Source organism: Arachis hypogaea, chromosome 10 (assembly GCF_003086295.3).
Source record: "Arachis hypogaea cultivar Tifrunner chromosome 10, arahy.Tifrunner.gnm2.J5K5, whole genome shotgun sequence".
Classification (NCBI taxonomy): domain Eukaryota; kingdom Viridiplantae; phylum Streptophyta; class Magnoliopsida; order Fabales; family Fabaceae; genus Arachis; species Arachis hypogaea.
The window spans coordinates 2,654,686-2,680,409 of NC_092045.1; the positions used below are offsets into that span (position 1 = coordinate 2,654,686).

At 33.8% G+C, this 25,724-nt stretch overlaps 3 protein-coding genes across 8 annotated transcripts; 2 read left to right on the plus strand and 1 right to left on the minus strand.

Moving 5' to 3' along the window:
• Nucleotides 1-258: 258 nt before the first annotated feature.
• On the plus strand, nucleotides 259-2,400 carry LOC112714612 (stem-specific protein TSJT1). Its single transcript, XM_025766242.3, has 5 exons — nucleotides 259-864; nucleotides 980-1,236; nucleotides 1,344-1,584; nucleotides 1,701-1,821; nucleotides 2,023-2,400. Exons 2-5 carry the CDS (start codon nucleotides 1,025-1,027, stop codon nucleotides 2,205-2,207), a joined length of 759 nt encoding a protein of 252 aa, XP_025622027.1. The 5' UTR covers nucleotides 259-864; nucleotides 980-1,024; the 3' UTR covers nucleotides 2,208-2,400.
• A 235-nt stretch (nucleotides 2,401-2,635) lies between these two features.
• Nucleotides 2,636-10,944, minus strand: LOC112714611 (mediator of RNA polymerase II transcription subunit 16). Of its 5 annotated transcripts, none has more exons than XM_025766241.2 (16): nucleotides 10,125-10,944; nucleotides 9,516-9,584; nucleotides 9,299-9,387; nucleotides 8,964-9,076; nucleotides 8,497-8,598; nucleotides 7,990-8,075; nucleotides 7,249-7,842; nucleotides 5,987-6,596; nucleotides 5,786-5,865; nucleotides 5,534-5,616; nucleotides 5,182-5,418; nucleotides 4,878-5,052; nucleotides 4,187-4,704; nucleotides 3,918-4,094; nucleotides 3,283-3,648; nucleotides 2,636-3,131 (listed from the first exon to the last, which is right to left on the minus strand). In XM_025766241.2, exons 5-16 carry the CDS (start codon nucleotides 8,550-8,552, stop codon nucleotides 2,985-2,987), a joined length of 3,129 nt encoding a protein of 1,042 aa, XP_025622026.1. In that variant the 5' UTR covers nucleotides 8,553-8,598; nucleotides 8,964-9,076; nucleotides 9,299-9,387; nucleotides 9,516-9,584; nucleotides 10,125-10,944; the 3' UTR covers nucleotides 2,636-2,984. The 5 variants fall into 5 exon arrangements, with proteins under 5 accessions (XP_025622026.1, XP_025622023.1, XP_072060526.1 ...); XM_025766238.3 differs by having other exon boundaries at nucleotides 7,990-8,080; nucleotides 10,125-10,941; XM_072204425.1 differs by having other exon boundaries at nucleotides 9,516-9,579; nucleotides 10,125-10,885.
• Nucleotides 10,945-23,223: 12,279 nt separating this feature from the next.
• LOC112714614 (cold-responsive protein kinase 1) lies at nucleotides 23,224-25,719 on the plus strand. Of its 2 annotated transcripts, none has more exons than XM_025766244.3 (7): nucleotides 23,224-23,314; nucleotides 23,741-23,839; nucleotides 24,023-24,135; nucleotides 24,210-24,420; nucleotides 24,537-24,774; nucleotides 24,862-25,012; nucleotides 25,091-25,719. In XM_025766244.3, the coding sequence occupies exons 2-7, from the start codon at nucleotides 23,752-23,754 to the stop codon at nucleotides 25,403-25,405; spliced, it is 1,116 nt and encodes a 371-aa protein (XP_025622029.1). In that variant the 5' UTR covers nucleotides 23,224-23,314; nucleotides 23,741-23,751; the 3' UTR covers nucleotides 25,406-25,719. The 2 variants fall into 2 exon arrangements, with proteins under 2 accessions (XP_025622029.1, XP_025622028.1); XM_025766243.3 differs by having other exon boundaries at nucleotides 23,248-23,370.
• Nucleotides 25,720-25,724: the final 5 nt, after the last annotated feature.

A 25,724-nucleotide genomic window follows, 5' to 3' on the forward strand; every position in this document is an offset into this window, starting at 1 on the left:
TTTTATGAAAAGTTAATACTTAAAAATTATTAAATAATGTTTAATTATTAAACTTAAAATTTTATCCAAAAACGCGTGCCAACAAATTCAACGGTTGCTTCTGATACTGAAACAGTGAAAAAGACATACATTTGAGTAAAATAAAAAATCATTACCTTCAAAGTGCAACAGTAATCCATAATTAGCTAATTAATTGTGGACCGTCGTTGTTGGTTGTAACTTGTAACATATAAAATGTGCAGATGCGGCAAGAAAAGCGGATGAGAGAACACGCTTTTGTAATTTGCTGAGTCAGATGAGTGTCATATCAAACGGATAAGGTTTTATTTTTGTTTAAGGGTCCCACACACTATTCTTTTCTTTATTCCGTTTCTTCTGCAATTGCAGTTTCAAGTTTCAACCTTCCATAATAATCACATTCACATCACGTGTCCATGACTCGATTCTGATGCTGTATCCGATCCAACCATTACTATTTTCCACCTATTATTTCTCTATTAATAATACTTTTGATCAAGCCTGTAATATCTAATAACTCACATCTTAACTATTTTAGCTGAATTTTTTTATCTCCTAAGTATTATTATTGTTATAAAAGATACTACTAATTATATATTCTGGTAAGGAAAGAAGATAAGAAAAGTTGCAAGTCATAACTACAATAACAAATCGGAAAAGTAACACTTTTCATGTTCATTTGGTTGGATATAACTGCCACGTAGATGCAATCTTTCAAACCCCGTAAATTTAGTGCTTCACATGATCATGTTTGTATCTATATATACCTAACCATTTGTTACTTATTCTTCATATCACAATTTCAATCTCATTCTTTATCTGCACCAATCTGCATTGCTGCTTTTGGTACGTTTTAGTTTTTAGTGTTTACATTTGTTCATTTTCTTGATTATATTATGTATGTTTTTATTGTTCTAATTAAGTCTCATAGGTTTTTTTTTTTTTCTTAATTTCTCTGCAGCTAATTTCTATATACAAGCTTATTCAAGAAATTAAAGGGAAAAAAATGTTGGGAATTTTCAAGGAGAAGTTGGTGAATGCACCAAAGGAGCTTAATAGCCCTGCTTCTTTGAATTCATCAAACAATAAGCCTAAGCTTTCTCATGAAATCCTTCACAATTTCATGTCCAACAATTCCTCCAATGCTTTCTGCATGAACTTTGGACATGATGCTTTACTAGCTTACTCCCCTCTAAACCAGCCCTCCATTCATCAAAGGTATGTCTCAAAAAAAGAAGAGAAATTACTACCTTTAAGAAATTCATGGCAAGACATAATGATTTAGGATGTGTACATTTGTTTCAACTTATGTTGCATTGTGACAGGTTGTTTAGTGGTGTGGACAACATATACTGTGTGTTCTTGGGGAGCCTGCATAACCTTAGCATGCTGAACAAGCAATATGGGCTATCAAAGGGAACCAATGAGGCAATGTTCATCATTGAAGCCTATAGGACCCTCCGTGATAGAGGTCCATACCCTGCTGATCAAGTCCTCAAGGAACTTGAGGGCAGTTTTGGATTTGTCATCTATGACAACAAGGATGGAACTGTTTTTGTTGCTTCTGTGAGTTTTCATGTTCCTTTAATTTCTTAGCCCTCTAAAGTGGAAATGTGTGATTTTGATAATGTAGTGGTGGTACTAATTTGCTGACACATGTTGTTTTGTGTTTGAATATATAGGGTTCTAATGGCCAGATTGGACTCTATTGGGGTATTGCAGCTGATGGATCAGTAGTTGTTTCTGAGAACTTGGAACTTATCAAAGCAAGCTGTGCTAAATCTTTTGCTCCCTTCCCAACTGGTATGCAAATTTAGCTAGAATGCAAAATCACTTGTATGTTGTTGTCACTAGTTATATTTAGATACATTAATATTTAAAAAAATGATAACAGATAAAGGAACAACCCAAAGAACATGTTGCACTTCAATTTTAAGTACAAGTTCACAAATCTGAAACATACATAATATAATGTATTGATTACTTGGTATGTTGAAATTGCAGGGTGCATGTTTCACAGTGAGCATGGTCTGTTAAGCTTTGAGCATCCTACAAAGAAGATGAAAGCAATGCCTAGGATTGACAGTGAGGGGGTCATGTGTGGAGCCAACTTCAATGTTGACTCCCAATCAAGGAACCCAATGATGCCACGTGTTGGAAGTGAAGCTAATTGGGCCACTTGGGGCTAAACAAAATTCACTAAATTTGATCAAACATAACCCAAGCCTTTTTCTTTATTTTTTCTTTTGGCTGAGAGCAACTTATTGTAATGGGGGATCACTTGATTTTAACCCTCTTATTTGTGTACTTTACTTGTTTGGTTCCATCTATGTACATATTCCTGCTGCCTTCAGGATTGAATATGAATAACTTTAGGTTCTACTTTTGCAGTTTGCAGGGTGTATATGTATGAATAAAACAGTTAAAAAAATGCATTCAAAACTACCTCACAGTAATGATCAACATCAAAGCTTTTAAAAATAGACATCCTAAATTGCCACAAATATATGTAAAGAGAAGTTATTTTGTAACCGCCAAACTCATTTTGCAATATAGCAATTCATCAAAGATGTATAAAGATGGGACAAAATTAAAGTATAAAAAAATTATAGGAAATTTGCATGTAATCAGAAGTTCAACTCCATTTCTTCAATAATTTTTCCTTGAATGACATCAGATATTGCCATATTGGTAACTCAACTCAAACTTTTGACTTGAAAGAGCTATTATTTATTTACCCTGAAGAAACAATCTCCATTATTTGACTTGAATGACTACAGAATAATTGGATCTGGAACCAAAAAACGAATACATACTGACTGAGAAATGAACCTGTAATAAATATACAACTTCTCTAATATACAATTCCAGTCAGCATTCCATCTACATCTAGTTAGCCATAAATATATGCAATGCTTCTTCACTTTAGAGAAACTTGTGTGTTAACAAACTTTAAATGAAGCCGGCTATACAACTCGGACCCACGTTCCGCCACATATTGGGCACCCATGAGTCCAGCGGCTGATCCACCAGATCTCCCGGTCATTTTGACTAGGAGGGTTGGTTGAACCTGGCGACGTGAAAGCGCAGGTCTGCCGCAGACATCTTATGCACTGCAACACACAAGCAAAATGAAAAATTGGGTGATATCAACATGAAATGTTTGAATCATACTCTTAACAAGAATTTAATGGTGAAAAATATGTTACATGTACAAGTGGACAGAAAACAATATAAACAAAGAGACAAGATCTATTTCCGAACCTTGTACCAGACCCCTTCAAGCCCAGTCTTCCATAATGCAGTAACGACGTCTCTTCGAGATCCCATTATACCAAGATATCCTCCCAGACCAACAGAAGAATTCAACCCAAAAGCTGCTTCTCGTTCAGACATCCTGCGCTTACGAGGCCATATGGCATGGGCTCCATGGTAGACATCACAATTTTCCAATGAGCTCAAATCACGTGGACTTGAACTAACAAGTTTATTTGCAGGACCCACATCATTTGGATCAGACGAAAGTCCACCAAACATATGTCGTCTATGCCACTCCTCTGCCGGAGGGTGGAGTTCTAGCTCGCGTAGTAGAAGACCGGCAGCATCTGTACCTCGAGGACGGGGCATGTTCTGCGTAGTTCAATTTTAAATTGGTTTTGGGGTGGATCAAATTCACAAGTTTGTCTAAGAATAGACTTCAAATTTTAATGCACCCGAAAGAAATTAAAAAGAACATGTATATTATCTTTTCATGACCCACACAAACTTGACACACTACTTAATCACTAAATCAGTAATAGGAAATAACATCACCATAATGTTCACGAAATACTAATTATAACTAGTTTAATTTGTCTTCAAGAAAGTACTGACTCTTGAATGAGCAAACACAAAGTTACCTGCATGTGTGGGCCAAGGGATGCTTCCACAACTTCTGGCAGTACAGTGTAGTTCCCATCAATATAATGCAGCCGAACCTGAATGTTGCTGCTTCCCACCTGAGAAACTGGTAACGGATGTTGCAGCCCAGAAGTTCGCCGACAGAGATCCATAAGAATGAGAAAAAGAACTTTGACCTGCATCAACAGTGCAATGAGATCTTTAGTAAGATTAACACTATCCTTAAGCAATATTAAGAATTACTGTGACTTCCAAAACAGATTTATACCTCCTCAAACGTATATCCTTGACCAGCATTTCCAGTACCAACTCTTGACCGCCCAGAAGTTGGTTCTTCACTTCCTTTTGCCCCAGGCACAACCTGACCAATTCGATTTGTCTGACCATCATCAGACTTAACTACAGTTGACACTGGTTTTGCAACCTCATCCACGTTGCCTGGAGCAGAAGCATTAGGTTGAGGTTTCTGTGCATTTGCATCAGCGGTTCTATGCGCACCACCAGCATAGCGGGGGAGTTGTGCTCGTCGGAAGAAAAAACAGAAGAGCAAAAGTTGGCATAATCTATGAAGGAAGTGACAGTCCCCAATAAGCCTAACTGCAGGTGTTCCAGGAAAAGTTCCTGTGTTAACACTAATGGGCATAAATGACGGAGGACCAGTGATTGGAGGGTTAGGAGTTGGGTTGGACACACCATCAGCTGGGTTACTAATCTTGGCAATAGCACCTTGTACCCAAGCTTGCATCTGTGGGGTTCCACTAGAACTGGTAGTCCCATTTTGTGCTCCTGAAAAACAAGACCTTTTTTTCATCAAGCCGATTGATTAAGAAGAATTTGATAATTAAAGAAATTCAAGGGCTACGACACTGATAATTTTGTGACAAGTAATACAAATTAGCACCAAATATTTTGCCTCTATATATGGTCTACATATTAATGTAAGATCAATGGACACTAACCTTGACTAGGTGCAGGAGTTGCAGAACTTTGGGCAGCAGAACTAGGAACAATATTTCGGTTACTAGCAGTCCCTGCAGTCACAGCATGAGTTGCTAATGTACGACAGAAACTTGCATAACGCCGCAACCGTGTGATAAAATGTGAAGCCAGATCAAGTACAGAATCGACATAGGCCTGCATAATATTGAAATGATTACAAGTATACATTCAAAAAGTTTAGCAGCTTTACAGAAATGTTATATGAAATCAAAATGTGTAATAATATATGGTCACATTTAGTAAGTAGGTGTAAAGAAAGAAGACCTGAATACTTGGCATTAGTGCTGGTTCAACAGATACAGCTTGGGCATCAATTCTCGATAGTGTATCACTAGATACTTGCCAAGGATCAGGCACTAAAACTGAAGGATCTATTAAAGCAGACTCAATTCCCTTACCAAGCATATCCAACAACAACCTAGCTTGCATATCCAGAACCATTGCCCTGACCTCTTGAGCATTTGCTCCTTCAAGTAGCCTACACTTTATCCTATCTAGACTCTGTAATAATTACACAAAACCAAGTTAGTTTATCCAATAAAGCAATAATAGAGCCACTTACAAATGCCAGTCCGAAAACATGCAAAGCGAATGGAAAGAATTGACAAAAACATACAGGACAATACTGCTGTCTGTGCTGAGCAGAAGGAAGAGAATGGAAATCTGCATCCAAGACTGCAATAATGCTGTTTAGCGAAACTGGAAAAAAAAAAAAGCATCAATAGAATGTTATAGAGATGCTTTAAACCAGAATGCCTATATGGAAAAAATGTAAACTGAATGATTCCTTTTCAATTCAAATTTCTGCTACAAACATCAAGGAAACTGAAAAATAGTAGCAGGACTTTCATAATTTGTATCTCCTTACCAATACCATCTTCAGCCGCACTCTGTGTACAGCCCACAGCATCCCACCAATCAACTCCAACCAAAAGGCTCCACCAAAACCTGCTAATCCTAACAGATGTTAGCACAATAACCTAAAACATCCATACAGGAAGTAAATCACAAGTTTTGGTAAATTTATGGGAAAATCAAGACAGTCTATGCTGCATGTTTAAGAAATCACCTTTCAGCAATTGCACGCTCCCATGTTGAAGAGTTGGCCTTTACTTGACTAGTTGGGATAGCAGGAGGAAGAACCCGGATTATTTTCAATATTGTTTGATCCTTGCATGTGTCATGCCAAACAGAAGCTAAACAGCAACTCGTTGAAGAAAACGCAGGAGCAGCAATTGCAGATCCTACAGTAATCTGAAAGTTGTCTACAGGTGCAAAATTTGGACCAGAAAATATGTGGACTCCACCCCGAAGAAAAGCAATGGCAATTTCACCACCATGAGCAGCATAAACAACACGGGCAAGTGTCCTAACATCACTTGGAAGATCAAAAGGATCAAAAGTTACCCCTTTAAAACTAGATTCGGATACCTTTTGCACATTAGTTTTCATTCCAACTGCATGTGTTCGATGATTCTTGAAGTCATTTGTTGGGGGAATGCTCAGGTCCACTTTGGACTGCCAAACAGTTTGCATAGGAGGCTGTCCACCCATACTGGAAGTAGGGTTTCCAAATATTGGATGGAGGACAACATGTTGTAAAGATGATTCCCAGCGTTGCACTCTCCACCCTGTAACTGATGGCCCCTCATCTGGATCATAAGGGGACATGTACTGTCCTATAAAGATAAGTCATGTAAGTGCACAAGAAATCTCTGGCATAAAATTCACACAAACATGGAACGTGGCCAGTAATTGTCACGAAACCTAGAGATGCAGATCAGGCTAGAAATGTATATAAGGGTTCTTCCTGTAAGTTACTTTCGTTGATTTTGGCCAGAGTTTCCACTTACTCATGGAGAATAGTGTGTCTGGAAGCACCAGTATTAGGAGGCCAGGAGGGGGAATAAAAGATAGCTTGTTACTTGAATCACTTCCATTAGTATCACTAATATCATCTATTTATCTATCTATCTATTTATCTATTTATAAACAAATTGATTATATAAAATAAAATATAATTGATGATAAGACATAGTATTTGTATGACATGGTTGTTGAAATAATAAATAAAAAAGACATTACTTCATAGTAAAAATATGATTTTTTTAAACATATATATATATATATATATATATATATATATATATATATATATGATATCATACACCATTTGAGCTATAATTCATTGGCAAGAAAATACCCTTGTTTCATATTAATTTAAGAGAGTAAAATCAATGGGGATGCAAATTTTGGTATGAGAATAATTTAATGAATCTATTAGAATCAATAAATAGCAAAAAAAATATCAACTCAGAATCAGGTCCATACCCTCAATAATCACAACAGCTATCACGGAGCCACCTCGAGTTGGATCAAAGGCTACTGCTGTTACACCAGAGCCCCATGTTGTGGCTGCAGAAGATTGCGCTGCAGCTTCAGGACTCACATATGCTGAAAAATTCGAAACTGGGGAGCAGTGAAGTGGTATAGAATCCCCAATATTTTGGTCTGTTAGCTTTTTCCCTCGCTTTTCTTCAGATATCAGATAATCTTGCCAACTAAACAAATAGGCAGCTAAAGGGGCAAATCCGCTCCAGTTTGGTGGACTAAGAGGTGGGGCACAGTTATTGATACTTGTCTTCGGAGTTGCTTGGAAACCATTTCCAGGACCAGGCATAACCTCCCAAACAACAACGGTGGATGGATTCACAATTGGCACACCTGCGACATGCATGGCACCACTGTCCGTGATGATAGCATCAGCATCCATAATGCCACTGGGTCCACAACCCAGTAGCCCTTTACTAGTGCAAAACCATCTAACTGGTGCTGCATTCTGGCAATGAGGCCACTGTGACCAGTGAAGTTGAACCGAGCCTGATGAGAACACAGAACACACACAAAGAAAATTGGGCCATCTAGCTGAAATCAAAATAGCTCTTTAAGTGTCAGATATACAAAAATGACGTATTTGAGCTCATTATTAATTAGAAACAAATGAACATATAAAATGAAAGATTAAGAGAATAACTGAAAGAATTCATAAAACTAGGCGTGAAAAGAATTGACCTGAGGTTTGAGACTGTTGTGAAAGAAACTTTTCCTCAAATATTGACTTCGAATTGGCAGCACCGCTAGACTTAGATGAAAGCCACCTATACTGATTTTTACAGAAAAGTAATTAATTTATATTTAAATTAAACAAAAATTAAACTGCACACACATACATGCTTGCTAAAGTGCAAACTTTACGCTATTGCAATGACTTTATGGTTAAATTATGGATAATGGAATTTTCATTAATACCTCAAAGCCTTTCTCTTCAATTTTTCTTGACAGTTACAAACCCCCAATCAGAGTTTTGGAAGAATTAAAAAAAATTACCTATCTGCCTTTAGTAAAATTATTTCTAAAATGCTTTTTATGTAAAATTTTTTTAGAGAAAATCTTCTTTAGAACCTTCCTCTCATTCCTTACATATCTACATAAGATTTAAGGCCATCAAAAGTGTAACTGAAATGTTTATAAGAATTCTTGAAAAATAATGCAGGAAACTATAAAGCGTAAGTTGCATACCAGAGACACCCCTGATAGCCACTTTGTAACAACTGCAATATCTTGTCGCCACTCATGCTCAAGCTGCCAGTAGCTAGTATCACGTACAAGATTAGCTGGCCCCTGAAGGGACAAGAAAACAGTAACAATCAATCAAACAAGCAAAGCATGTATTAGGAATGGAAAAGCAAGAGAAGCTGAAACATAGGCCCAAAAAAAGTATCATCCCACCAGCAGACACAAGTATCAAGTCAATTGATTAAATTAGCCTCCCAGGACTATCTATAACATATAGTCAAATCTCCTTTTCATCCAAAGATTTTGATAATCTACTCAATCATACAGGAAGCTGAATAGAAAATGTTAATGAAATCTATGGTCATAGGAAAACTCATGGCAGAGAACTTCTAACTATATTATTATACTAAAACTACTAAGTTGTGCTATAAATTTTTATTGCAGTACCCACTTATGTAACCCTCACTTACTTGAGATGGTTGAGTCCAAATAGTTACCCTCCCATGAAAATTAGCTATCAATAATGCACGGGGACAAGAAGTAGGGGACCACTCAATAAACTGTACAGAATCACGAGGAGAATCTGCGGAATGTATACAGTGTAACTGATCAAATTCTCATAGACATATGGATGAAAAGATAGAAAGAAAACAAAGCAGTTCAATTGAAAAGGGAAAAGTCCTAACTCTACTACTGGCTAATTATCCGGATTTGGTTGTGTGAAGAATAATAAGGTCAAACAAAGCAACCTGGCATAGGAAAAGTAGAACTCCTCTGGTAGAAGGAAGTAATGAAGTTAAAATACCTGCTAGGACATCGAATACTGCACATTCAGTAGGCCTCTCTGGGATCACAATATGTATAGGGATCCAAAATGGTGGATTTGCAGTTGAGCTATGAAAACAAAAGACCGGAAAAAGCAAGAGACATTACAGAAGATTATCAATTATCCAAACTAATAGACATGTTGGCAACAGAACATTTAGTACATGATCGGCACTGGATAACAAGTGTACACTAACCTGGGAATTCTAGCACATGTTTCAGAGGCACAAGCTATAGCATTCAGTTTTCCACACCAGGAAACTGCACTGCGAAAAAGACACGCAATCAATAAGTTCTTTCACATACAGTTCTGAAATAAACACAACTAAATTCGCTCTACACAAGGTCCTTAGGAAATCAAAAGCATAATCTCAGTTTCACACCAGCAGAATCATAGACTGCAAAATCAGTCTACAGTCTACACTACATAAGCATCAAATCACGAAGTTCTTATAATTTAAAATCAAAAGATGTCATAATAGAAAACCTCGGAATCCTTTAACAATATAACTTGCAGCTTGCCTGAAACTTCTAAAAGCAACAAAAATCTTCATCACAGAAAATTTTCACAGCAAAATTACTTAATACTTACACACTTATCTGAAAAAGGAAGAAAGGAAAACATACTCAAATCTTAATCTTACTAAAGATATGGTGATCCCAGTTAAATGGCACAAAAAAACAAGGGAAAAGAATGAGAAAATCAAATTACAAACAGTTCAACACCAACAAGGCAAATTCAACGAGTACCAGGAAATAAATGCAGGGAACTGAGATAGAATCTAGCAGTGCATATGCATATATACCTGAAATTGCGGCAAACTTCAGGGACACTCATCTTGTGGAGCAAAAGGGACTTTGGTTGCTTAAGCCTAATGCAAAAAACTGTAGCAGGGGTGGTAGTGACTGAGTCTTCCTCCATTGGATTCTCCACAGGTGGCTGCTTCTGTTCACCACTCAATTCCACTGCTTCATTCTTCTCTTGAGCCTCAGCCACAGCCTCCGGCTCCTCGTCCTCCACGACCTCCACCACTGGGCCCTTTGTCCCACCAACTTGATTCATACCACAAAAGGAAAAGAGACCCAAACAAAAAAGATTTGATTTTTATACGCACGAAAGAGAAAGTTGCAATGCGGTAAAGTGGTGCAAACTGCAAAGTCGCAATTGAAGGCGACAGATATCACTATTGTAGAGAAAGCGAGAAAGGAGAGATTAGTGGGGTTCGTGTCAATTTTTTCTTTATTGATTCAAAAGCGGAAACTTTGATGTGATTTCTTTTGAGGGTTAGGTTTTTATTTTCGTTTCATGTGGTGGTAGGCAAAGCAGGTGTGAATGTTATTCCAAGCTTGGTGTTATTGGGAGGAAGCTTCTTTTTCAATTAAAGAAGATTCAATGTATTTTGAGGTTTTCAAAGTTTTGGCTTTTGAATAATCGAAGGGAATTGGAATTGGAATTTGAATTTGGAATGGATGGCATGCAAGGAAGGAATTAATGGAGATTTTGTTTGACAGTTGCAGCAATGAAGAATGCAATGAAGATTGAAGAAGCAAGTATGACTATGAATCTATGAGGTGGTGTCAATGTCACTGTAACTCTCTTATTCAAAAGCTTCTTTCTAACGTTGCGTTTTGTCCCTCTCACTCTGCCCCACCTAACTAGTACACTTCTTTGTACCACGTTTTTTATTATTTTTTATTTCAAACATGAGATATTTATATTTTTATCATTTTATGTAAAAAAATATTACTTTCATTTTAACTGCAATTTTTAAATCTTGCTAAAATTTCTGTAATTATGATCATCATAAAATTCACATTATATATATTACTGAAATATTGTAATGATACCTAAAAAGTATAAATATTTCAGATTTTAAATACATATGCAGATAATTATTTTTTCATCCTAAAATGAGTTTGGTTGGTAAAAATAACATATAAGTATATGGTAAATTCAAATATTAAATTCTAAAAAGTGCTTTTAAAAAAAAGAAAAAAATTATTGTATATTTTATATTATGATTTAGCTAATATATATATCTTAAGAGAAAGTATAGAGAGTCAATGGAATATTTGTATAATGTGTACAATAAAGGTTTAGAGAGTATTAGAGATATAACCATTAGTGTTATCTTTTTCCATCAGCTGAAATTTTTGGGATGAGTGGTATTATGACATGGTATTAGAGCTCTAGATCCAAAAGGTTAAGAGTTTGATCCTTGGTGAACTCTAAAATTCTTTTGGGACGAGTAATTTCATGACATTATCCCTAATACTCGAATGGTTATTCTGGATAGTATGGATGATGTTCATTTTGTAACTCAATAGCTCATTGTACACTTAGCAGGACTCGTATCTTAAAGATGCATGAATGACTAAAATAAATCATTTGGGTCTTAAATTTACGGAAATACAACTTTTACATATTGCATACACAAATGTAATTTTTCACTAAACTATATAAACTACGAGAGGGGTCCACGAATTCCAAATGTACATAATTTATATTGATATGCAAAATGGCTAAAAACTGCGTATATGTGAAATGTGCATAAACCGCGAATCTTTTCGCTTCTCCATCTCCATCTTCTTACTCTACATCACCATGCATCACTATATTCTTGGCATTAATCCCACTGCATTGCTTGATTTTTCAATCATGCATTTCTAATTCTCAGATTATTTCGCTTTTTCTTTTTTTTATTTTTTTTGTTTTATTTAACAATCCTTTTGATTATTCTATTCAATTTTATCAAAAGATCAATTTTTTTGTATAATAAAAAATTACATTTGCATATGCAATATGCAAAAATGGTAATTCAGTATATTTAAAATTCAAATATTTTATTTTAGTCATTTGTCCTTAAAATTATTAGTTAATAATACTTTTATAGAAAATACAAAATTTAGTTTTCTAATGTATTTATTATTATACATTTATCAAAACATAAAATTTAACAATCTTTATTAGTAATAACCTTAACATATTTCCTAAGAAATTAAGGCAATTTTTTTGTTAAATGTAGTTTCACATGAAACTACAAAGTCAAGAGAAGTCTTAATCATTTGATATTTAGAAATGGCATTAACGCAAGTAGTCATCTTTTGCCAAATCAAGAAGAAGCCGAACCTATTGACTTTGAAGTTTGAACATCATCACTTGCTGATCAAATCTAATGACCAAAAAAGATTTGAAAGAATAATATAACAACTGAGGATATTTATTCAGCTTGGGTTTAGGACTGTACCCAGTAAATCTTATAGTCCAAGGTAGAACATAAGAGTTGAATGGTTATATTCTAAGTTCATTGTTGAAAGTTGAAACTTGGCGTTTTCTGAAAATGGCTGGTGATGGTTTTAATGCAAACATACCGAGGATGATACTAATTCTCTACGCCATATCTACTAGAATTTATTATTGATAATGTAAGCTCATAAATATGTATATGACTATGTGTATATATTTCCTTTCACATAATAAATACTTTCTTGTAAATATGACCTTCTATAGTTTTATATATTTACAAAAATTTTGTTCAAACTTACTATGTCAAAGAAGTAAAGTCCACCGTTTTAAAAAAAAAATATTATGATTCTTTTGAAACGTAGACACACAAAATACTAAACCAATAAGTGTGTGTTTGGATTACCGTTTGCAAATGGAAGTTTGTATAAAATTGATTTTGCAAACTTGATTTTGATGAAAAGTAAGTTTATATTGAAGTGATTTATGTTTGGCTTCTTTGTATCAAAAGAGATTATAGTAAAATAAATATAGTTTAGATTACACTACTCAAAATCACTTTTAGATGAAAAATTACTAAAATAGACATCAACTTAAATAATTTTTTATATTATCCTATCATTTTAATTTCAATATTTAAATAATCTTATTAATTAATTTTATAATAAAATTAATATATATTATTTTAAATAAAAATAACATATAAAAATTAGCAAAATAAAATTATATATATTAATATATCAGTTCAACTAGGTATCCTTTAAAAGTTGTACAATATTCAGCCTTTTATTACAATAATTTAAAAAAAATAAAACAAACATATCTAAAAATTTTAAATAGATTTAGTGTCTTTTTAAAATTAAATACACATTCAAAATACAAACTAAATAAAATTGAAATTTAAAATTTAAACTTAAATTTTAAATTTCTATTTTAAATTTAATATATTTAATTATTAATATATTATAATTACAATTTAAATACACATCTAAAAATCAAATTAGTTATAATTCAAAATTTTGAATTTAAAATTTTAAAATAAATCTTAAACCGTCTTAAAATTTTGGATGTGTTTCAAACATGTTTTGTATATAAGTCAATAATTTTAGATGTGTAATAAATGAAAAATAACCAATATTTACAAACATACATTTTAATAATTTTAAAAGCATTAATGTTCAAATAAGTAACGATAAAATTCAACAAATAATAAAAAAATGAGAAATATTAGATGAATTTTATCGAATAAGATATAAAAAAAATTAATTTTATATTTAATGTTTAAATTTAAATTTTTGATTTATGATTTTGGATGTGTTTTAGAAATATTTTTTGTATCACTTAATAATTTTAGATGTGTTACAATTGAAAACAAAATCGAATTTTTACAAACAAGCATTTTAATACTTTTAAAAGCATTAATATTAAAATAAGTAACGAAAAAATCTAACTATTAAAAAAAGAGAAATATTAGATGAGTTTTTCTCGAATAAGATATAAAAAATTAATTTTATTTTTAATGCTTAAATTTAAATTTTAGATTTATAATTTTGGATGTGTTTTAAAAATATTTTATGTATAATTTAATAATTTTAGATGTGTTACAATTGAAAAAAATTAATTTTTACGAACATACATTTTAATAATTTTAAAAGCGTTAATATTCAAATAAGCAATAAAAAATTCAAAAAAAAATAAAAGAAAGAAAGAAAGAAAGAAAAAAATAAAGAAGAAGAAAAGAATATTGATATATATATACTGATTATTTATTATTTAATTCAAATGTTGATATAATCTTATTAAAATAATGATGAATGAGTTTTGAGTTAGTATGTAAGTCACTGTAAATAGAAACAAAATAGCACGACTCATCTAATAACAATAATAATAATAATAATAAAATGTTAAATATGAAATAATAAATTTACCTGTAGAGAAATAATACTCTTTTATGAAAATTTTTGTAAAGAACAGTGAGAGAGAAGAAAAAAAAAGAACGTACACGAAAGAGGGGAGGGGACGTGCAAATAAATAAAAAACTAATAAAATAACTATTTTATGAAGTAGGTAGGAAGTTAGAGAAATTCTAGTATTTGAAATTTAAATTAATTTTAATTACCAACATGTTTAGCTACAAATTAGGAATGTCTTTTAATTAAAATTTATTTAAATAATATTATTTAAATTTAAAGGCTGAATAAAGACTGAATTTTAAAGGACACATAGCATTTTTCTTAATATATAAGAGTATTTAATCAAATATGTTATATTTTTTTAAAATTTTAAATATTAACATAAAAATGTTAATTTAGTATTTTTTTACATTGTACTTTTGGTTTAATACTCTTAATAATTTTAGTCTTAATATTATTTTAGAATCTAACGTGTATGATTTTATTAATACCTATGATTAATTTTTTATTTAATTTATCTTTTTTTAATAGGATCATAATCTATATTATAAAAAATTACAATAAAAAATTATATATACCAGAATTATAATTATAAAAAAGATTATTAGAAATAATAAAATTAAATATTTATCTTGACGGTGATAGAAATAAATCTAAAAATTTTTGATGATGTATTTTATATAGTATATTTTTAGTTCTCTTAGTACTCTTTTTTAGTACTTTATAGTTTTTTACTATTATTATTTATAGTTAATTTTTTGTTTAATTTACTTTACCTAATGGAATCAATAAATCATATTATAAAAAGATAATAATAAATATAATATACAAGAATTACAATTATAAGAATGTATAATGTCAAATAAAAATTTAACAAAAAAATAAAAATAATAAATAATAGAAAAAAAAGAGCTCATATGGAGATATAATAAGAATTCCATAAATAATACAAACTATAGGATAAAATTGGTAAAAAAAAATAGATGTTTAGGGTAAATGGTTAAAAGCCCATTAGTGAAACGTAGAAGCTAGAAATTGTTGCTTCTGGTAAACGTGATTTTAGATACAAAATCACTTCTGCGTTTGCCAAACTAAAAATTAGCCAAACAAAAATTGAAACTTTCAAAAAACTTAAACGTTTCTTCTCAAACGGGTTTGTCAAACACACCCTAAATAGTTAACCATGGTATGGTAATTGGTAAGGATAACAGTGTTGATGTGTTTCAGTGTTTGTAGTTTGCAATTGAAAGTAATAAATCCAAACAAACTAATAGTATTTTTTTTAAATCTTTATAATTTGCACTCGATTTCAATGTGTAAAAGAACGCCACTGTAGTATTTTCTAAATAAATATCCAATTCAATTTTTGTTCATTTTTATAAAGGATAAAGTGATTTCTGTTAAAAAATAAATGAATATTTTGATTCTCAACCTTTTTATTTTCGAATAATACGATTTTTTTTGTAAAAAAATCCATTAAATAATAACAAAAATTAGTTTTGTGGAAGATTTTATTTATATTTTTTGAAAGTTTTAAATCTCCACACAATTCTTTTCAACAATATAACCAATTACTACCATTATTACCACTACCTTCTTCATCCTCATTATTATTGTTAAGAGTATTGAGATGCCACATGACAAGACACGTGCAACATATTAGAGTTTGTTAGAGAAATCAGTTAAAAGAAAACTGAGTCAGTTACATCTAATAAGAAGTAGTTAGAGCCTCACTCACTATAAGTATCAATGCATTGTAACAAACTAGTTAGTTCAGGTAATACAACTCATTTTTCAGGAAATTCTCTCTCTCTCTCTCTCTCTCTCTCTCTCTCTCTCTCTCTCTCTCTCTCTCTCTCTCTCTCTCTCTCTCTCTCTCTCTCTCTCTCTTGTTCTTCATCGTAAAGAGTTTGATACCTTCACATGGTATCAGAGCTCAACGATCCATGGAGAACACTGCGCAAACACCAAAAGTTCTAACGAGCTTCCTCAATCAGAATACGTTCGCTGCGTTTTCAGCCATTAAACTCAACGAGAACAACTACAAAACATGGAAGAAGCAAGCATTAGCGTGCATAAAGGTGAACAAGTTTCAAAGTCATCTTGATCCAAGGATGGTACCTGCTAGGTTTAGCTCAGAATCAGACAAACATGAAGGAATCGAAGCTCAAAGCTACACAGATTGGGAAGTGCAAGATCAGTGCCTTGTGGCTTGGTTAACAGCAACAATGGAGTCTAACTTTGTCAACCGTGTAATTGAGTACGATTACGCACACCAGATCTGAAATGTGTTGAGTGAATATTTTGAATCTAGAGTCAAATCGAGGATTAAGCAGCTCAAGACTCAGTTAAAGACACTCAAGAAGCACGGTTCTCCAGTAACCGAATACATGGCGAAGATCAATCAAGTTGCTGATGCACTTAGTGCACTTGGAGCTCCACTAACCAAGGACAAGTATATTGAAGCTGCACTGGGAGGGCTTGGCGAAGAATACAATATTTTTATCACCGTGGCAACAGCAAGGATTGAAGAGACGTCAGAAAGCGAGTTTGAATCTCAGTTGCTCGCTCAAGAAGAATTAGTTGACAGGTTTAGAAGGACAGAGCTAGGACCAGTTTAGGCAAACATTGCTCAAAGAGAAGATACTCCAGAAAAATTTCAAGGAAGAGAGTTCAACAACTACAGAGGAGGTTTTCGAGGCTCAAGAGGCAGAGACTATTTCAGAGGCACAGGAAGGTCAACATGGTGGCAGGACAGTAGGCCACAATGCCAACTTTGTGAAAAACTTGGCCATACAGTAGTGCAGTGTTTTCATAGGTTTAACCAAGACTTCATGAATCCATAAATGCAGCCCCTCAATGTAGCGCAACCACCTTCAGCAACATTCCACAATGGTACAAGCTCTCAAAACTCTCAACAAAGATTCCAAGAAGTGAAGACTCAGCCTCCCACACTACTCAATCCTCAAGCATTCTTACACTGCCTTTAGCTCTCCCAGACACAGCTTGGTACCCTGATTCGGGTGCATCTCATCACATCACGTTTGACAAAAGAACCTCATCACAGGATCTGATTATGATGGCACTGAACAAGTGTTTGGAGGTAATGGCCAAGGTATGGATATTGAACACATTGGAAGTTCATTCATGCATGCATCTTTATCTAATAGACCTTTCAAATTGTAAAACCTATTACATATCTAATATATCTAAAAATTTAGTGAGTGTAGCCAAATTTTTCTTAGACAATAGTGTGTTTTTTTTAGTTTTGGCCTTATCTGTGTAATGTTAAATGTCAAATCTCCAAAAAGATCCTCCTTCAAAGATTGCTTAAAGAAGGACTTTACAAGTTTGAAGGGATCGAAATTGGCCCAAGAACAAAGTCTATACCTGTTAATCCTACTTATTTCAATGCAACCACTGTTGAAAACTCCAAAAATACATATGTTGAATTTGAAAATAAGCATGTGCAAGCCACTGCCAATGCGAGTTTAGCATTGAATAATAAAGAAAGAGCAAACTGAATTTTAATTCAATGGCAAATAAAGTTGTCACAAGTCCAATTTCAATTTGTAATTATGCCTCTCAATTGTCTTTAAATACCTTAGTAAGTCATGTTTCAAATGCAGAAGCCCATGTCACTTGTAAAAGGGTTAGTGATACAAGCCAATTATGGCATAAAAAATTAGGACATCAATCTGATAAGGTGGTAACTCTAGTGATGAATCAATATAATGCTTCAAGTTCTGATAATTCAATGAATAAAATTAGCTATGATTCCTCATTATGCAATGCTTGTTGTATTAGTAAAATTCACCAACTACCTCATCTTGAGTCTCATTCTAACTATGCACCTTTAGACCTTATATTTTCTGACATTTGGGGGCTAACACCCTTATACAGTAGATAAGGTTGCAGGTACTATATCTGCTTTATTGATGCAAGCACAAGGTATACTTACACATACCTACTCAAGACCAAAAGCCATGCATTTGAAGCATTTCAGCAATACAAGTCAGCAATCGAACTCAAGACTGGGATAAAAATCAAAGCCTTACAAACAAACAACGGTGGAGAATATTTGTCCACACCATTCAAGCATTTTTTGGTAACAAATGACATTCAACATAGACTTACATGTCCCTATACCCATCAGCAAAATGGCACAGTGAAAAGAAAACATAGGCATATCACAGAAACCTCACTCACATTGCTAGTCCAAGCTAACCTTCCTTTAAACTTTTGGGATGAATCAACCCTTACTACCATTTACCTCATTAATAGACTACCCACCCAAACTCTCAATAACAAAACACCTCTTGAAGCCCTCACCAACACAAAATCAGACTACAGTATCCTACAACCCTTTGGATGCACATGTTACCCGCTTCTCAAACCTTACAATGCACACAAGTTTGATCATAGATCCCAAAAATTCATTTTCATAGGTTATGCCCCCAACCAGAGAGGTTACAAATGCCTCATGCCAAGTGAAAAAGAAATTATTTCAAGGAATGTCATCTTCAATGAGTATGAATTTTCTTATAACCAACTCTTTAGGAATCAACCAAGCCAATCCCTCTTTCACACCTCACCTTTCACCTTCACACCTTCCTTGCTAAATCTTCTACCTCAAACCAACTTCAATTCCACTCCTAAACCTAACATTATCCAACCTCCAGCCACCATCTTGCCCAACCAGCCCACTCCATCTTTCTCATCAAGGCCATCACCAACTCTTCCAGCACAACCTCTCACCTCAGCAACAAGTACTTCTAGTCATTACAATGTCTCAACCATCCATTCAACACCATAATCTTCAAGTTGAGGCAACACCTCCACTCCTACTACAGCAGCACCCCAAGTGACACCAACCCCTTACCCCACATCTTCTCCCTAACCACACCAGCATGCATTGCATACATTGAATGACACTTCCAATACACTCAATTATATATCTGAACCATTATCTACTTCATCTTTTTCTTTCTCTATTAATCATGATTCTGATGTCACTGCTGCTAATTCTTTTTTCCTTGAAACTCCCTTAACTGTAGATGTGCCTGAGCAAGCCCCAACTGAAATAGTTCTCCCTGCACTATCAGCAGCTACTACAAATCACCATCCCATGCAAACAAGGAGTAAGCCAGGTATCTTCAAGCCGAAAACTTATGCAGCAGTGCACATTGACCTTTTTCAATGCGTCCCTCAAACAGTTGAACAAGCACTAACCAGCGAGCATTGAAAGCGGGCAATGGAAGAAGAATATGAGGCCCACATGAGGGATCACACTTGGACACTAGTGCCAAAGCCACCCCCAAGCACAGCCCCTACCATTGACAACAAGTGGGTCTTTCGAATCAAGAAGCATCCAAATTGTACAATTCAAAAGTACAAAGCACGGCTTGTGGCAAAGGAATTTCATCAAAAAGAGGGAATTAACTTTGATCACGTGTTCAGCCCGGTGGTCAAACCTCCCACTGTTAGAGTCATGTTGAGTTTGGCATTAGCAAAGGGATGGAAGATCCGACAATTCGACTTTAACAACGCCTTCTTAAATGGCGACTTCGAAGAAATTGTCTTCATGACTCAACCAGAAAGCTTCATCTCCATCCACACTCCTCACCATGTTTCCAAGCTCCAAAGATCATTATATGGGCTGAAACAGGCCCCTAGAGCCTGGTTCACCAAGCTGAAACTCACTCTCAACAAGTTTGGCTTCGACAACACCAGATCAGACACGTCACTCTTCACCAAATTCACACCTGCAGTAGCGACTTATGTTGTCGTAGTCACAGGAAACTCTCAAGCAAAAATCACAGCCTTAGTCAACCAGTTACATGCAGTATTTTCACTAAAAGACTTGGGGAAAATGAACTACTTTTTGGAAATTGAGGCAATGAGGAACAACGACCAAGTAATGAATCTATGCCAAACAAAGTATATCAAATAACTCTTAGTTAAAGTAGGGATGCAAGAAGCCAAAGCAATGCCTACTCCAATGGCATCTAGTTTGAACAGCGCAAGGAGGAGAATTGTTTCAAAATCCAGCACAATATAGATCAGTTGTTGGAGGACTCCAGTATACAACAATCACAAGGCTATAAATCTCTTATGCAGTAAACAAAGTATCACAATTCATGCACCAATCGTTAGATAGCCACTGAAAAATAGTAAAGTGAATCCTCAGATACTTAGTAGGGACACTTCAGCATGGCTTAAGGTTCCAAAAGTCTGATGAGAGTAGAATCTATGCAATCACAGACTCAGATTGAGAAAGTGATATAGACGACAGAAAGTCAACAAGTGGATTTTGTGTCTTTTATGGACCAAATCTTGTCTCTTGGTCTAGTCGAAAGTAACATGTAGTATCAAGAAGCTCCACTGAAGCTGAATATAGAGGGATAACTACTGGACTTGCTGAAGTCATTTGGTTGCAGAACTTGTTGAATGAAATAAGGATACCTTGCACCACCAAACCAAACCTATACTGTGATAGTCAGAGTGTTGTACTACTTTCAGCCAATCCAATCCTACACAACAAGAGCAAGCACTTTGAACTCAATTTCCACTTCGTTAAAGACTTTGTGACCGAGAAGAGACTACATGTGATCCATATTCCAACCCAAGAGCAGATAGCAGATTGCTTAACAAAACTTTTGTCAAGCCCTGCCTTCCAAAAGTTCAAATTGAGATTGAGAATTGCTGACAGAAGATGTAATGACAGCAGGACAATTAGAAGTCCAGACAACAGAGTTGATGTTAAGAGTTCAGAAAGTACAATAGACAAGAAGGAACAAAGCACAGGCTTAGAAATTCAAGTAGCAAGATTGATGTTAAGAGTATTGAGATGCCACATGACAAGACACGTGCAACATATTAGAGTTTGTTAGAGAAATCAGTTAGAAAAAAACTGAGTCAGTTACATCTAATAAGAAGTAGTTAGAGTCTCACTCACTATAAGTATTAGAGTCTCACTCACTATAAGTACCAATGCACTGTAACAAACTAGTTAGTTCAGCTAATACAACTCATTTTCATTCTTGCTCTCTCTTGCTCTCTCTCTTCTTTCATTTTTGTTTTTCTTCGTCAAGAGTCTGATACCTTCACAATTATCACTCCTACTTCTATTATTTTTATTACTTTATTATCATCATTATTCTACTCCATCATTACCAATATCAATATTATCATTTATTAACATTCAAGTTTTCTTCTTTTATTTCTTATTCGATGTTATTTTTCTTTTAAAAGGTATTTGTACTATGATTATTTTTTTGCGACATCATTTTTATCAATGATTTTTCTTCACTTAACCACCATTGGTGAAGGAATTTTTCAAAAATAAACTTATTAATAGTTTGTGGAGGTTTAAAACCCCCCACAAAATACCAATAAAACCCTCCACAAAATTAATTTTTATTATTATTTAACGATTTTTCTAACAGAGAGATCGTATTGTCCCAAAATAAAAATATTGAGAGTCAAAATGTCCAATTTTTTTATAGAAATTACTTTATCCTTTATAAAAATAAATAAAGACCAAATTAAATATTTACTAGTATTTTTTTAGCAGCTTTTGTTCATTATTTAATCACTAAATCAGAATTTTAGAAATCTTTTTTACTCTCCATTATTTCCTAGTGACGATATAGCAATATCCAATTAGAAAAGGGTTTTTGAACAACGTTGGATTTTTACTTTATAAGACTGTAAAATTTATTGAGAAAGCAACAGTTGTGCGAATGGAATAATTAAATTTGGACTCTACTAAACAGTTATTTATGATTCGTAATGTTATTTTGCTTAAATTTTCAACTGGTATTAAGGAGTCTCTTTTCTTAAAATTTGAGCTTTATATCAATAAATAAATGATTGACTAATTAAAAATATAAAAATACTTTTATTTTTTAAAATATTAAATATCTAAACTTTTTAATTAAAAATTTTTAAAAATAAAAAATATTTTTTTATTTTTAATTAAAAAAAAATTTGTTCTTTCAAATTAAAAAAATTAAAAACCTATTTAATTATCTTGAAATTTTGGTGAAAACTCAAGTTCAGTCGACTTGATAACTGAGAGTCATTAGATGATTTAACTGATTTAACTAAATTTTCATCTAACGGCTCTTAACTATTAACTTCACGTAAAATCAAATCCAGTTGAGCAACTGAATTTTCACCTTAAATTTTATGTAACTTGTTTCTTTGAACTTTTGCTCGTTGCTAATAAAATAATATTTTTAATTATCCGAGTTATTCTGAACAGCATTAGCACTGGTCCAAAGAGTTAGGAACAGGACTAAGAAAATACAAATAGAAAGATTTGGTTTATGCAACATTGGGGCCCAGCCAAGTGGGAACTGACAACAGGGCATGCAGCATGCTTGAATGTCATCAATATCTCTCTGGTTTAGTTTAATTAACCTCAATTATAATCATAACCTCTAACAAAATATTCGTAGAGATACTTTAGATTTTTCACTAAAATAAATCCACATTGGTAATAAAAATTAAACTTGTGTCTTTGTGGAATATGAAATTACTACTCACTATGTCAATTGTATTTTCTTTTTTAACCATCAAACAAATAATTAATGCTCAATGTCTACATCCACCATCTACCTTCTCCATTCATTATAAAGTCAACTTCAAACACGGCTGGAATTTCTTTTTTATATTTAATTGTTACTATATTTTTATATTTAATTATTATTATATTTTTCAAAGTCCAACTCAACTAACTTGGATTATATTAACCAACCACTTTCACATTCTCTCATTTCTTCACGTTTCTCTTTAAGGCTGCTTCTTTTTTCTTCTTCAGCTTGTGCATTCGGTAACTAACAGTTTTTGCATCTCTGCCTCCATCTGAATTGTGCTAACATCAACCATGTATCCTCTTTCTCTGTCTCTGAACTCTGAACACACCCTCTTATTATTGCTTTCTCTTGTCTTATGATAATTGACACTTAGCATTGTTTTATTAAAGAGATCTTTTGTGTCTTTTTCATTCTTGAAGTTTTAGTCTTTTTGGCTTGAAAATTGTGATGCTGAAATCAGTTGTTTAAGTGACAACTGGGTTTAATCCTCCTTGTTTTTTTCTTTTTCCTTTGTCCTGTACTATGCAAGTTGTTTTCATGTTACATTTTTAAAATAAGGTTTTTGTCTCCAAATTGAACAAGAAAATAGCAATTCTTTTCCCACTTGGAAGTTCATAGCTACTAGTTGAATTTGATTTATATTAGTATCTAATATTATGCAGATTGCAACACCATGACCATTAAGAGTTGTGGCTGCTTTGGAGCCTCAACTACAAAGAAGAAGAAAACTATAACTTCTCATAGTCCCAATGAAATTGATGGTGAGGGATTGTTGCTTATTTCTCTTCATACTTTCCGGCCTTGAACGATATTCGTGATCAGATAACTATTTTCTGTGTACTTCTTGATTATTGGTTAATGATTTTCTAAGGCAAGCCTTAGATTTTCATCATCTCCAAGTAGATGAGTGTTTGATTGTTCTTCTTTTCTCTTTTATTGTTAAGGCTATCCCTTAGCCAATGTTAGGCAATTCTCTGATAAGGAACTGAGATTGGCAACTGATAATTATCATTCAAACAGTAAGATAGGAAGAGGAGGCTTTGGAACTGTTTTCCAGGTATTCAGGTTACTATGCTTCTAAACTTGTAAATCTTGTAATTGTGGAATTAATATGATTTGTGATTATCTTAGGGAACCTTAAAAGATGGAAGACAGGTAGCAGTGAAGACCCTTTCAGTTGGATCAAAGCAAGGAGTTCATGAATTCTTGACTGAAATTAAGACATTATCAAATGTTAGACATCCAAACCTTGTTGAATTGATTGGATTCTGCATTCAAGGACCTAGCCGCACATTAGTCTATGAGTATGTGGAAAATGGCAACCTTGATAGTGCATTACTTGGTAATTTAAATTTGACAAATCTGAATTATAAAGTCAGAAATCAAATACATATACTCATTTGAGAGAGGATGAAACATGTAAGCTTTTGAATCATTTTCTCTACTATCTCTTTGCAGGCACAAGGACTAAGAGAATTAAACTAGATTGGAGAAAAAGATCTGCTATTTGCATAGGTACTGCTAAAGGTCTTGCATTTCTGCATGAGGAAATTGTGCCACATATTGTACATAGAGACATCAAAGCTAGTAATGTACTACTCGACAAAGATTATAATCCGAAAATTGGTGATTTTGGATTGGCAAAGTTATTCCCAGACGACATTACTCACATCAGTACAAAAATTGCCGGAACAACGTATGTTGATCACATCTTTTAAGTTTTATAAACTTGGAATATGAAACAGATTAATACTCTACCCTTGTTTGGTTTCTATTTGCATAGGGGTTACTTAGCACCAGAATATGCATTAGGTGGACAGTTAACCATGAAAGCTGATATATACAGTTTTGGTGTTCTTGTGCTTGAAATCATTAGCGGCAAACGCAGCTCGAGGAGTAACTGGGGAGACTCCAACAAACTCCTATTGGAATGGGTATGTAACTATGCAGGCAAACCTCATTTACTGTTTCTCAAGTCTCAAGTTTAAACAAGTTTCTATGTGGTGCAATAGGCATGGCAACTTCATGAAGAGGGCAGACATTTGGATCTTGTGGATCCAGAGATGGAAGAGTTTCCAGAGGAAGAGGTGATGAAGTACATGAAGGTTGCATTGTTTTGCACACAGTCAGCAGCAAGCAGGAGGCCATTGATGACACAAGTGGTTGACATGCTGTCAAAGGAAATTCAGCTCAATGAGAGTCAATTACAACAACCAGGATTCTTCATGGATTCAAATGATGAATCCTCTCGGATCAAGTCAACTTCTGACTCTATAATTCCTAATGTTAGCTCTAGTCATAGTTTTACTCAGGTGGCCCCTCGATGATCATGCCTAAATAAATATAAATAGTGGTTCACAGGCTTAGGATTTTTTTTCACTGATTCATTTTTCCTGGAATATATAACGACGCACTAAAGCAACTAGCCAACCAGGGGCTAGGTATATTGATGCCGGAACCCGTAGTGGATCACTGTATAGTAAATTTACAATATACTAGTTTTGCTGCTTATGTTCATAGGAAATCGGAGAGATGGTTATGCTAGAAATACATGTCACAAGAAGGTGGTTTGTGACTTTGTGTAATAGTTTAAAGAGATGTGTTCAACATAAAAGGCTTCTGGTGCAAAATGTTTGGTCAACTTGT

Excerpts from the sequence above, each read along its gene's own strand:
- LOC112714612 (XM_025766242.3), top strand. The coding sequence starts at position 1,025 with ATGTTGGGAATTTTCAAGGAGAAGTTGGTGAATGCACCAAAGGAGCTT. Across the intron at positions 1,237-1,343 it reads CAGCCCTCCATTCATCAAAG|GTTGTTTAGTGGTGTGGACA; the intron begins GTATGTCTCAAA and ends GCATTGTGACAG. Across the intron at positions 1,822-2,022 it reads TTTTGCTCCCTTCCCAACTG|GGTGCATGTTTCACAGTGAG; the intron begins GTATGCAAATTT and ends TTGAAATTGCAG.
- LOC112714611 (XM_025766238.3), bottom strand. The coding sequence starts at position 10,381 with ATGAATCAAGTTGGTGGGACAAAGGGCCCAGTGGTGGAGGTCGTGGAG. Across the intron at positions 9,077-9,298 it reads AGTATTCGATGTCCTAGCAG|ATTCTCCTCGTGATTCTGTA; the intron begins GTATTTTAACTT and ends TACATTCCGCAG. Across the intron at positions 5,866-5,986 it reads GAGCGTGCAATTGCTGAAAG|GTTTTGGTGGAGCCTTTTGG; the intron begins GTGATTTCTTAA and ends TAGGATTAGCAG.
- LOC112714614 (XM_025766244.3), top strand. The coding sequence starts at position 23,752 with ATGACCATTAAGAGTTGTGGCTGCTTTGGAGCCTCAACTACAAAGAAG. Across the intron at positions 23,840-24,022 it reads TAGTCCCAATGAAATTGATG|GCTATCCCTTAGCCAATGTT; the intron begins GTGAGGGATTGT and ends TTTATTGTTAAG. Across the intron at positions 24,421-24,536 it reads CCTTGATAGTGCATTACTTG|GCACAAGGACTAAGAGAATT; the intron begins GTAATTTAAATT and ends ATCTCTTTGCAG.